Below are 13704 nucleotides of genomic sequence, written 5' to 3' on the forward strand. Positions count from 1 at the left end.
ACATACATCTATATAATTAAAATAATCCTATATCACTTTGTAAAATTTCTAGCATAGAATGAGCATTGTATTCTTTGTATTACTTTTGAGTCTCTTTATATAGTTATGTGGTTTTGACTATCTAAAAATACCAGCTAATTGATTCCCTAAAGTTAAAACCATTCCATTCTTACATCTTTGGTATGAATCTAATTGATTATAGTACATTATGTTTTTTATACACTGCTTTAATTTCTCTTGTTTTTATGCTAAAATCTGATGTAAAATTTTAACATCAACATTCATTATTGATACCTTTTTAGGACTCTTTCTCTACTTTATTTTTTCTTGATTTTGGTTTTAGGATAATTTTTTTCCCCCTTAAAGGGTATTAAAATGCTTTCATAACTCTTTATATGTTTTATTTTCTTTTTAATGTTTTATTTTTATTTCCTTCTGCTTCTTTATTTTTATTATCATAGCTTATTTTCCTTTTAAATCAGGTTCATTAAGGGATTATTAATTTTGTTAATTTTTTTCAAAGAACATTCCTTTTTCTTTTATCATTTCTGTAATTTCTATTTTTCATCAGTTTTCCTTTTCAACATTCCTTCTATTGTGCTTATTTTGGATCTATTAATTTTTTTTAAAACCTTACCTTTTGTCTTAGAATCAATACTTATTGATTCCAAGGCATAATAGTGATAGGGGCTAGGCAATGAGGGTTAAGTGACTTGCCCAAGGTTACACAGCTGGGAAGTGTCTGAGGCCAGATTTGAACCTAGGACCTCCCATCTCTAGGTCTGGCTCTCAATCCACTGAGCCACCCAGCTGAACCCCTGTATCTATTGATTTTTTGATTTACTAGCTTTTAAAATTTTAGAATATTGGTTTTTCTTTTTGGTTATGTTTTTAGAAGTAGTTTATCCTCTGAAGATGAATTATTAGTGTTGTCTCTTTCACATAGTAGTTGTTTTTGAGATTTTTCTTTTAGCCTAGCTCTTCTTGATGTTCTTATTTAATTCTCTGTTTTTAGAAAGAATTTAATACTTAAGTTTTGGGTTGTTTTTTTTTTTTTTAAACAAATATGTGTAGTTCTGGTTTCCTAGCACATAGTCTTTTTTTTTTTGGTAAAATGTCACGTATTGCTGAAATAAATATTCTCTAATGTTTCAAACCAAAGGATATTTTAAGTTTTAAAAATCTTTTCTTTATCTTTTTTAGCAGTCATTTTAGTTCTATATATTTCTTTTTTGTTGGATTCTTCTCATTCGGAGAGAGAAACATTAAAGTTTCCTACCACAGTAGTTGTGTTAACTACTTACCTATGTCTCTGCAATTCAGTTAACTCCTTTTATGTTTTAAGATGTATTAATATTACTTCACTGTGATATCCTTAAAAAGATTCCTCATACAATACTTTTTCAATGCATTGGGGTCTTTTTTGAGTTGTACTCATCTTTCCTTTAATCTTTAAATCTCACTGCTGGTTTATCTTAAGAGCTAGGTTTAAACCAGACCATTCTCTCTTGGACTTTATGTATTTTAGCCTTTTCATTATTTCTCAGTAGTTGTCCTGACCATTATCCTCATTTTTGGCCTGCTCCTATTGGACACAAGGCTTTTGTGCTGAGCCACAGTCTCCCATATTAGGCTCAGCTGAAATAGTGACATGAGAAATACTTTATTTTTTTACTTTGTTCTTTAAAAAAAAAAAAAGAATTCATATACCCCAAGACCATCTTGATTTTTGGCATTGGATCTTGCCATCCCCCAAGCAGTATCTTGGCTCCAGGTTTTCAACTCTACTTTTCTCACTGTCCCATATCTATTGGATACCATTATGTGCTTCTGCATTGTATTAGAATTTATTTTTTTCTCTACCTTCCCCCTCCTCACCTTGCTACACTTTGCTAGAAGCATTTCTTAAGAACTGAATGTCTATATAGCTCACTTGCTAACAAAAGTATGCTCCAATATATATGAGTCAGTGAATGAACTGGAAAAAAATGAGGTCCATTCATATTGCCAATTCTCTTGAGATTTCTAGACCGTTATATATAAAATTTGATAACTGAAGGTCTTTGAGAGGGTCACGTGTCTTTTACAGCTATTACATGCTTATAATTTTACTTACTGCATTTGGGAAACTCAGTTATGAGTCCCCTAATAGAAACATTTCTCCACCTCCACCTCTCCACATAATACTTACAAATTTGGCACAGATTTCCTTTTTAGAGATACTATGTTAGTGAGCTATGTTGAAAATAACTATACTGCTGTCTTGCCAGTTACTCAGACTCTTCCTTTAGATGACTAATATTAAAATTATAAATGTTCCTGAAAAATAACAGGTGACATTTATATAAGTTTAAATTTTACAAAACATTTTATCTATATTCTTTATTTTTGATTCTTTTAAGTATTCTTAAGTCACAGCTCCATTAGTTATTGTTGATATGTGAATTAAGCTCTGAGAAAAAAGGACCTGCCTATAATATAGGTATATGTACACACACACACACACACACACACACACACACACACACACACGTAGATAGTTGCAGCAGGGATTCAGACTCAGCTTTCTGCTGATTTTACAATAACTATGCTGCCTCAGACTTGATACTATACAACCTATATGGAATAGAGAGGTAGGGACTAGCTCCGTGTTTCCATTGATATATTGGGAACTCTGGGGTAAGCATTATGTAGCTAGCTTTTCAGATCTTTATCTTCTCTTCAATTTCTCATCATGTTCCTTGCTTGGGGCACTGAAAAATTAGGTAATAACTAGTATACGTTAGGTTCTGAATCCACTTCTTCTAATCTTATGACCCTCCTCCAAGACAGGGGGCCTCTCAGGAAGCTAGTCCTTTCAGGAGCTTGGAAAGGAGTCAGCCTTTTTCATTCACCCTGATAGTAGTCCAAAGAGAAGATCCTCCACCAGCCTCCAAAACAGCTCTTACTCCAACTCAGAAAAACTTCTCGCAAAAACCCCCTCTCACAGGAAGTTGCAACTACTTTTAAAGACCCTTCTTTGCATCACTTCCTGTGCCTTCCACTTTAAGTGGACCAACTGTAGTTTATAAATTTTCTTGGGAATGCCCAGGGAGTAGTCAGTCATTTCTGAGTTGTCACCCACTTTAGCACATGGGTTTTGGACCTTCCCCCCAATTAAGCGTAAATTGGGTGTGTATATGCTTCTCTTGATAAAATCTAAAAGTAGGCAGGGGAGAATTAATCCCATCTTCACAATCTCAAATGCAAGTTCTCTTTGCCATACTTTCTGATATATTTCATATAATTTGTTCAGTTGTTTTATTTAGAAATAGAAGAATAGAAGGGATGTCATTATTTTATAAAATGCATGCCATGAATTTTTAGCAACTTGGCCAGCTCAGAGTAAAACTTGCCAATCCAAATGATGATGGTGATGATGATGATGATGACAATGATAAAGATTATAATTTTTAAATAGCACCTGCTCTCTGCCGGGCATTGTGCAAAGTTCTTTTAAATTATTTTCTCATTTGATCCTTACAACAGCCCTGGGAGGTAGGTGCTATTATTCCCAGTTATGAAAATTCAAACCAACACAGGTTTAATGATTTGTCCAGAGTCACATAGCTAGGAAATATCTGAGGCAAGATTTGCACTCGAGTTTTCCCAGCTCCAAACCCAATACTATCCTTTGTACCACATAGGTACCGAAATTTGTGACTAAATAAAATTTTTTTATTTCCCTTTCATTTTTTAAAGGCATAAGAAATTAGCAGGTTTTATTTTCTTTAAAACATTTTAAAATTCCTGGTAGTTTATAATTAATCTGTTGCATTATTAGGGGTTCTGATATTTACAAAGAAGAGCCCTTATTTTGAAGAAACAGTTGTAATAATTTAAGTTGGTTTTGATAATGTAATATATTTCATAATTATAGGAGTAATTTTATTAGAGAAAAAACATTTCAACATAGTAAACTCAGTCATTTCCTTCATATGTTCTGGTTATGCACCTATACTGTCATCTCTTGAATTAACAGATTGTTCACTTCTGTAAGGTTTAGATTATTCCTCTCTTTTAAAATCCTCTAGTTCATGTTAATGAAGGGACTTGGTAAATGTAGATTGACTGACTGGGATACAAGTTAACCTCATTTTAGCTCCAAAAAAGGTATTTATTGTTGAGATCAGATCCAGTAAACATTTTATGATATATAATAACGGTTCTTCCATCTGCAGAACTCTATTCCTAAGAGAGAATTGTTGTCTGTTGAAATTTCATTCCTTCATTCTTGTGATACATGCTAATGAAATAATAGAGTGCGCCATTTAATTCTTTGGGGAAATAATTCTTGTTTACAAATGAAAGTCAGAAAATAATGATTTTCCATGTTTAAATTCTTATTCTTTAAAGCAGAAGGAATTGATTTATGGTTTGAAAAAGAACTACAACAAAAAGCAACCTGCAAATGACCCTTTCTCCCCATCCTCGCAAACCCTTCAAAAATTCAGTCGCTTGAAATTTACACAGAAGTGATAGATTCTAGAAAAAAGAAACTTTTTTGGTATTCATTCAGCAACAGAGCCTTATGTTAGTAATCTAGTTTCTTATTTACAGACCAAATAATTCCAGAAGCTTCAGACTTACAGAAAGGAAACATTAATACCATTGAATACCACTTGTGTGAATAGATAGATGCTGATCTCTGTGTACTCTGTACCTATTTGCTGTTTGGTTGTTTTGAGTTGTGTCCAACTCTTTATGACCCCATTTGGGGTCTTCATGGCAAATACACTGGAGTGGTTTGCCATATCTTTTAAGAGTCAATTATAGGGCAGCTACATAGCATAATGAATGGAGCACAAAACCTGGAGTCTGGAAGACCCACGTTCAAATGTGGCCTCCCACACTTCATAGTTGTGTGACCCTAAGTCACTTAATCCCAATTGTCTAGCCTTTTCCATTCTTCTGTCTTATAACTGATACTAAGACAAAAGGTTAGGATTTTTAAAAAGTCAATTAAAATCTTTTCTATCTAAATAGTTGTTCTATGAGGAATTTAGAAAGAGATTGAGAGGTTAACTATTGTTCTTTATAGGTAACAGTTAAATCCATGGTAACTGATCAGAACACAGAGTGAGAGAAAGGAAGAAGAGAATCAAAATAGAGAGCCAGAATATTTGAAGTAAAAGGGCAAGTTAAAGGACCTTTAAAAATATAACCATAAAGGTAGAAGCCAAACCAATTGTGCAGTGCCCAAAAATTCGTAGTGAAGAGGTTAATATCTATTACAAGAGAGTGATCAAGAGTCAGATACAGTGGAGAGGTAAAGACAGATGAGATCTGGGTAAAGACTTGACATTTAGGAGCTCATTAAATGACTATGGAAAATAGTTTGATTTGAATGATGAGGTAACTGTTTACAAAGTTTTAAGGAAGAAGTGAGAGAACAGAAAATATAGTCAACTTGTTGTTCTATGTATTTGGGTGAGACAGTGAAGAGCTATATAGGACAGTAACTTGAAATGATGATAGGATGTAGTGAAGGTTTGTTTTTAGGATAGGAGGAAATTTTCCATAGAAATATTTTTTAACAATATCCTCTTCCCCTTCTCAGACTTCTGTTCTCTTTGTTCTAGTTCTTCTCCTCTACTAGTCAGCCCATTCTTTTACAGTTTCCCTCCCTCCCCAGTGGAATTAAGTATATTCTTTGTTTGTTGGAGTTTGAAACATGGGTGTGTTTTGTTTTGGTGCTCATCTATAGTCTCTTAAATTGATTCTTTCCCCCCTGTATTCACAAAATCTTAGGAAGAGAAACTTTCTTTTTATCAAGTTATGCTCACCAAATGTTACAAGATCATATGTATTTTTCTTAGCATGCAATGATGCTTCCTGTTTTGACCCATCATATCCGTTATCACCAATGTTTGATGCATCTGGACAAGTTGATTGGGTATACTTTCCAAGATCGTTGCCTGCTACAGGTAAGAACCATTTCTTTTAATCCTTACCTAAAAGATAGAATGTTTCTCATTCTATGAAAATAATTTACCTATATATATCCTCTTCTGATTGGTAGGAAGGATCTTTAGAGTTTCTTAATTTAAGGTTAAGATTTTAGGTATCCTATGTACTTCAGTAGGAACACAATTCCACTTTTAGTTTTTCTAACCTCAAGTGAAATAAAACATTTCAGTTATTTAAAAGCATTATTTTGAGGTTCATCAGATTGGCAAAGGAATCATGACAGAAAAAAAAAACTTTCTAACTCATGCTTTAGAATCTGACTGACTTTTCTTCTTTCTTATACTTCTATTTGGTACTTTAAACCCCTTTTTCTCATACCCCAAACCTACTTAATTAAGGCCATAGTGTTAAATAATTGATGTCCATCTGCTTTTGATTCATCATCTTTTTTTTTTATCATTTATTATCCCTTTTACTTAGTGTTCTTATTCCCACTATGTTGAAAAGATCCTACTAAGGTTTAACTGAAGGGTAAGGCTTAATGTTATCACTTAGTATTTGGCCTTTAAAAGGAATCTTGGTGTAATGAATAGATCCCTGGACTTGGACAACTATAATCTGGGTAGAATCTTGACCCTGATACTTTCTGGCTGTATGACTGGGCAAGTAAGTTTCCTTCTTCAAAGTTCATGATCCTACTCTGTAAAATGGAAATATACATTACTAATTCATAGGGTTGTTAGGAGGAAACTGCTTTGTAAACTTATAAAGCTCATTATAAATATATATGGCTTATTAAAGATTGAATCTCTAATTTTAAAATGTCAGGTGATTTGAGTAGAAAATTTTATTTTAAAGGGACAGTTCTTCCCATTACCCCTGAAATCACACCAAGTTATTAAAGGCTCCGACTGATGTAAGATTTGCCCCATGTATAGCCCTCTCATTCTTTAGAAAGAAGAATAGGCAAGTAGTGCTTCTTTTTAGAGAATGTAAAAGTGAATTTGTTTAATCTGAATTTTAGCTAGCAATGACTCATCCGAGTCATCATCTAAACTTTGGAATGAATCCTGATCATGCTCGTAACTCTTTGTCCAACTGTGGGATTCGTCAACCCAAATATGGAGACAGAAAAGTTCATCACATGCACATGAGGAAAAAAGGTTTGCTTAGATATTTTCAAGATGTCCTTCTCCTGCTAGCTTTTCAACATTTGCTATCTACTGTTATTTCAAGAATCATGGAAGGGAAGATACATTGGATTATTATAACTCAGCCTGAAATATTCTACCTTTTTTTTTTAAGTCATTTTTAGTGCTTCTAGGTCTTCATAAAGTAAAAACATTCCTTTTGAGTAAATATTATCATAATGCTTGATTTTTTAAAAATAATTTTTCAAAAATGTTTAATGATTTCTTATCTCCTAGTAATTTCATTGGATTATTCTTTCTTTTGGGGAAGAACGTTTTTGTGTTTTAAAGTGAAATAAATGTAAACTCTTGCATTCATTTATAATTTTAGAAACTAAACTCTTGCATTCATTTATAATTTTAGAAACTTTATCAAGTTGCTCTACAAATATGAAGCATAAAATTAATTTGTCACCAAATGATGGAAATTTTAAGATATTTTTGTTTCTCAAACAGTGTTTGCATGTGTGTATTTTCTCTGTTCTTTATTTTGAAAATAGGAATTAACACCTTAATAAATATCATGTCACGCCTTGGTCAAGATGACCCTACTCCTTCCAGGTAAAACAAAACAAAACAAAACAAAAACCTTGTATTTTGGTTTCCTGATTGTATTATTTAAAAAGATGCTTTTTTATATATGTACTTTATAGAAGAGTACTCTGAAAAAGTTAGTATTTATATTTTACAGAGTATTCTAAAAACATCTACAAAAACAGTATTATTATAAATATTTTCATTATTGTTTTTCTTTCATGGAGTATGAGAAAACAAATAACATCTTAGTTTAGTGTAACTTTTCTTTTTCATGTAAAATTTTATTCCCCTCCTCCGCACCTCCCTTCCCCAACTTGTTTTCTTTCACTTTGGATCTTCAGCTCCAGTCACATATGTAATAGTTGCTATCTTTGTAAGCATCTGTCCCCCTTCTCTAAATGTTGTGGAATACTGTATGGATTCAGGTTATGTGGTATGTGGCTGATTAGCTCAGTTGGTAGAACACATGCTAATGAGGCCAACTAAGGTTATTCGTTTAATACCTATGGGGGCCAGTTAGAATCATTCTGTTCCACAGCCACAGACTGAACCCGAACTCCAGCAAGCCGTCTCACAAATGTGTGCCCTTGAGTGCAAGGAAGATCAGGTGAGGAGAGTATGGATGGATCAGCGCAAATCTGTCACCACCACTGGAAAATGATATCCCGCGAGGAGCTCAGTAGTACAGTGTATCATTTGTAAATGAAGGACAATGTGTTATTTTGTGAGGGAAAGGAGAGGAGATTGCCTTAGAAATCTTGTGCATGTATGTATGTGTGTATGTATGTGTATGTATGTATGTGTGCGTGTGCTTGTTTTTTCAGAAGTATACAGAAAATGCTATGGAAAATGATTATTAAGAGGAGTAACTAAGGAATCTAGAAATGGTTGCATGGGAAAAAGAAAAATGGGGTAAGGCAAAGGATGGCATTTAAACAGCTAGGATAATAAGTGCTTCAGCTGGCAAAGTGTAGTAATAGTCAATCTTGCCAACTTTAGGTAATGTGATTTCTCCCTTTACCCCCTGTGCCTCTTACCTCATGTGGTGCATTTTTTTGTACTTGGCTTGTCCTGGTCCCCTGTCTTCTGGAGGTATACTGTAAACCAAAATCTCATTTTAAAGCTTGAGATTAAAAGTGGTCAAACAACTTCCCATTGTGCTACTAAAGTATTCTGAAATAAGAAATTTATTCATTTAAGAGTCCTCATTCATGTTTGCTGGGACATTGTGAGACATGATTCTTTTCCAAATTTGTTATGACATAGAACCTATATTTGACCAGTTTGCCTTGTAGTCACTGATACTTCAATGTTTTTAAAAGTTAGCTAAATAATTATCACAATGATGTGCATGCAATTGGTGCTCAGTTAATGCTTTTTGATGTTTCTCAAATCTAGCTTGCTATTTCAGCCATACTTTTTCTAGCATTGTACAAGTCTCAGGATCTTCATGTTTCTCATATCTTCAAAGTATACAGTTACAGCTGCATTCAGTATAAGTGCTGTAATCCAAAGATTACTACTATTTTTGTCTCTTTTCATTTAAAGGTGTTACCTCCAAGACAATAATTTTTTTTCTGTTATTTTTTTTTGTTTTTGTTTTTTTGATTTGTGGCCATTGCTCTTATTTGCAGGATTTATCCCAAAGCCTTTTTCTCAGAAAGACCTTCAGTTCAATGGTTAAGTACCAGTCTGGTCTGGCTTCTGCTGCTCCTCAGCAGTTTACAGCAAGGCCACATTTGGAACTACACTTCACAGTACATCTTTCTGTCTGTCTGTCTGTCTGTCTATCTATCTATCTATCTATCTATCTATCTATCTATCTATCTATCTATCTATTTATCTGTATATGTGTATATAGTAAATGAAGAATATATTTATATAGTGTAACATATATACACTATATAAATATATTCTTCATTCAAAGGAAGTCTGATGGGTTTTAATCTTCTTGAGGTGGTTGGTTGTTTATTATGTTACTTTTCAATAATAATGAATTCTCTTTAAAAAGTTCACCCTTTCCTTTTTGTTACTGAATTTCCTATTGTAAATTTGGGTTAAATAACAGTAGGTTTTCACAGGTCTTAAAGTATATGCTACAAAATCATAAATAGATATGCATGTTGCCAGAAGCAACCACTGCTATGCACTGGCACCTATGAAAAGAGAGGGCCCTTGCTGTTTCTGAAGATTTGTTCCTGAGAATGGTAAAGCAAGTGGGCTACCTTTGCAGAGCTTTAACTGGTATTTAAATTTATAGAATACTCTAAAATCAGGTTAATCATTAAGAATAGGAAAAACAGGTGAGTGAGAAGAATGGCAATCATATCAACTCTAGTTTCAATGTATCATTTAGGATCTCAGAGTTAAAAAAAAATTTAATGGGTAACTCAAAGATTAACAGGTGTCAGTCCAATTACCTGTTGGAATCATTCCTTCTACCACACATCAGCTAGAATTTCAACTGCCAATAATGATCCTACCCATCAGATTTTAGTTTGTTGAGAGAAGCTAACCACATTTATCTCTGTTGAATTTTTATATTTAAAATGCAAATTAAGATGAAATTCTGTCTTTAAAAAAAGATCTATTAAGGTTAAAGGCTTTAAAAATAAATCACAGACTTATCACTAAGTCCTTTGGAAAGGAGGTACACAAGAGATAGTAATACAAATATTTGTCCTATTTTATTTTAAGTCATTGTTCATCAAAATGTTTTGAATGTCTAATGGAATTATATAAAGAAATTGGTCATTCAGTAGTATAATTTAGCTATAATACTTTTTCATAAAGGACAATTCTAGAATTACTAGCACCTAGTTCAAGCAATTAGACATACGTTGTTATATAGAAAATGTGATGATGGTGTAGATGCCTATTTAATGTGAACTGAATTTTTTTTTTTTAGATATGAAGTAAACACTTTCCCCACACACACTTGATGGTATTTAGATTAAATTGTGTTCTAGGGATTAGTGACTATGCTAATAAATGTAAACTCATAGCTCAAAACTTTAGAGTGGAAGTTTTATCACACCATAGACAAGACCTTATAATCATTTATCAGGGATCCTGAAGAGATTCCTGCATTGTGTGGAAAGTTGAACTAGATGATCTCTAAGGTCCCTTCCAACTCTGAATCTCTGATCATATGGCTTCTGTGCCTCAATAATTAAGTATACTTGAATGAATTCTAAAATAGATTGGCCTTAATACTAAATTCCATTCTATGGCAAATAGTATAGAGACCATATAAATGTTACTGTTGATAGTGTCTGATTTAGTAGCTTCTGCGTTAACACTGTTTTCATAATGTAAAAGCTTATTTACTTATCAGAGAAAAATGAGCACCTGAGACATCAGAAGCTTATTAGAACATCTAAAGAGAGTGATTTGAAAAATTATATTAGCTTGGGACATGAAACAGAAGAGCAGAGGAAGGTATTAGCACATTTTCTAACGAAGATTGACAGTCCCCAAAGTTAATTAAAAAACAAACAAACATGAACTTAAGAACTGTTAAACAGAGTTATTCTTATCATTTCAAAATTTTATCTTTCATCTTAGAATCAATACTGTGTATTGGTTCCAAGGCAGAAGAGCAGTAAGGCCTAGGCAGTGGAGGTGAAATGACTTGCCCAAGGTCACATGGCTAGGAAGCATCAGAGACTAGATTTTAACCTAGGACCTTCCATCTCTAGGCCTGGCTCTCAATCCACTGAGCCATCCAGATGACCTGTTGAACAAAATTATAAAGTTTGAGATATTTCATTCAGTGCCATGATGGATTGTCAGTTTAGTTGTAACAACAATACAATAGAGTTTCCATTAAAGAGAAAAATGCTTAATCTTTGATAGTCTTCCCATTTACTAAAACAGTTGAGAATACTGTATTTTAATAATTTGAATGATAAAATGCACTCGTAGTTAAGATCTTGGATAAAGTCTTACCCTCCTGAGTTTTACAAAACAATTCACAATAAAAATCTCCTTAAACCAACATAATTTTATTAAAAATACTGTTTAATTTAAAATCACTTTTATCAAAAAGATATTAAAATACTTTTTTCTTGTTTTCCAACTCCTTTCTCCCTTTAAAATTCAGACTATTTTTGTTAGTATTCCATGAAGCAGCATTTACAAAACACATATATATATATATGTAAATCCTTTTCTAATCTTCAGTCTTTAGTGTTATAAAAACAGTCACTTTTCAGATGTCAGTGTAGTTATTCAGATAGTTTTATGGGCTCACTCTCCTTTTAGTACCTTTTAAAATGCTTGTATTACCCTTTTTTGTTTTATTTTTTATGACAGAGGTGATTAATGATAGGACCTTAGATCTAAAGTTGAATGGAACTTCAGAAGCCAATTAGTCAGACCTCCTCAGTTTATTTGTGTGTTTGTGTGTCTGTGTGTGTATATCTGTGTGTGTGTGTGTGTGTGTAAACTGAGATACAGGAAGACTGGGACCTCCTCAAAGTCGTATTTGGGGTGTCTAAAGTAGGATTTTAACCCAGATATTCTGATTCCATGGGAACTAATCTTTTCCCTTTACCATACTACCTCAGAAAGTGTTTGTTTTGCTTTATTTAACAATACAAAAATAGATTATAAGCAGCTTTTAGAAATTTTTGATTTAATATCTCTTAAGCCACTTCCATGAATCCTGAAGCTTTTTATATATTTTCATTGTTTGAACCTAGTTACAATATGAAAAAAGGATATCACTTAAAACTATCAAAACCAGGTTTAACAAGTTTTTCCTGTTAAAATTATTTTTCCTTAAAATTCGTAATAATAAGTTTGCTTCAGATAAGAAATGTGGAGTGGTAGAAAAAAATGAACTATTATTTACCGGTAGCCTAGATCCCACAGCCAGTGTTTTCATTAAAGTAACAAGTAATTAATGAGGATCTGTTAGTTGTTTGCAGTCTAAGCTAGTATGGAGAATACAAAAAAGAAATAAAATAAAGCCTCTGCTCTAGAGGAGTTTGTAATTTGGGCCAAGTAAAGGTGGGTCAGTGGCTGGGGAAGGTGTCAGGCTTAATAATAATTCCTCTCCGAAGTGAAGAAATCAAACGGGTAGCAGAAGAGGTAGACATCGTATAATCAAAAAGATGGGTTAATCCGGGGAAGTTGAAGGGTTCTATTAAGGCACAGACCAAGTTTGTAGTAATAGCTGATTTCTGAAGTGAGCAAGCTTCCCTAGTAGCCTTCCTGTGAACTAACACCTTTTAAATAGGGAGTTCAGAGCCCCTGGCCTTTAAGAGATCCACCATGACTTCTACCCTCCTTGATTGTTGGAAATCCAGAACTCATCTCAGTTGTCTAGTGAGTTAGACTTGGAAAATAGCAACTGAATCTTTGCAGTTAGAGGTTTTGGTAGGGGTCAGGGGCACACCTAATCAGCCATTAAAAACGTTTTCGTTTCTTATTGTCTAATCCATCTCTTGTGAATAGAGAGTCTGAAAAACTAGAGTCAGAGTCTGTGTATGTATCCTTCACCTTCCCTTGTTTCAGAACACAGGCACAATGAGACATACTAGAGTCTCAACTAATGTTAATTAAAAAAATTTTTTTTTGATAAGCTCAATTTGAATTTCAAATGCAGCAATCAAAATTAGTGGAATAACTTCCTGATGCCTCTTGATATGAAGAAATTTGTCCACAGGAAAAAGAAGGTGCTCAGATTTTCTTGGACAAAAAGTTCAGACTCTAGAATTAGAGCTAGAAGGGACCTTAATGACCATCTAGTTCATCCCTTTCCTTTTACAGATGAAGAACTTGAATCTCAGAGAGATTAAGTAACTTGCTGAGGATCACAAAGATGATTCCTGTCTTTAGAGACAGGAGTCTTAGGACCAGCATTTTGTCCACAATATCATATTGCCTTTGAAGAATAGAGTATTCTAAACCATTCTCCCTAAATCTCTCAAATTCTACATAGAAAAACAGAATTATGACAGTGAAATGAATTTTGTAGTTAGCATATTTTTAATAAAATTAAACTGAAAAGAGCACTAGA

At 33.3% G+C, this 13704-nt stretch overlaps 1 protein-coding gene across 9 annotated transcripts in view; it reads left to right on the forward strand.

Moving 5' to 3' along the window:
- DROSHA (drosha ribonuclease III) overlaps nucleotides 1-13704 on the forward strand; it is a 123746-nt gene that overhangs the window by 58928 nt on the left and 51114 nt on the right. For 5 of the 9 annotated variants that reach the window (XR_008917777.1, XM_016431431.2, XM_016431430.2 and 2 more), the window contains 4 exons: nucleotides 5859-5966; nucleotides 6974-7112; nucleotides 7640-7700; nucleotides 8215-8283. Coding sequence is in view for 8 of the 9 variants with exons in the window: in XM_016431431.2 (XP_016286917.1) it covers nucleotides 5859-5966; nucleotides 6974-7112; nucleotides 7640-7700; nucleotides 8215-8283 (377 nt within the window). In the remaining variant the exon portion in view is untranslated. The remainder of the gene's footprint in view (nucleotides 1-5858; nucleotides 5967-6973; nucleotides 7113-7639; nucleotides 7701-8214; nucleotides 8284-13704) is intronic. The other 4 variants (XM_016431432.2, XM_056824257.1, XM_056824259.1 and 1 more) reach the window with 1 other exon arrangement.

Source organism: Monodelphis domestica, chromosome 3 (genome assembly GCF_027887165.1).
Source record: "Monodelphis domestica isolate mMonDom1 chromosome 3, mMonDom1.pri, whole genome shotgun sequence".
Taxonomy (NCBI): Eukaryota; Metazoa; Chordata; class Mammalia; order Didelphimorphia; family Didelphidae; genus Monodelphis; species Monodelphis domestica.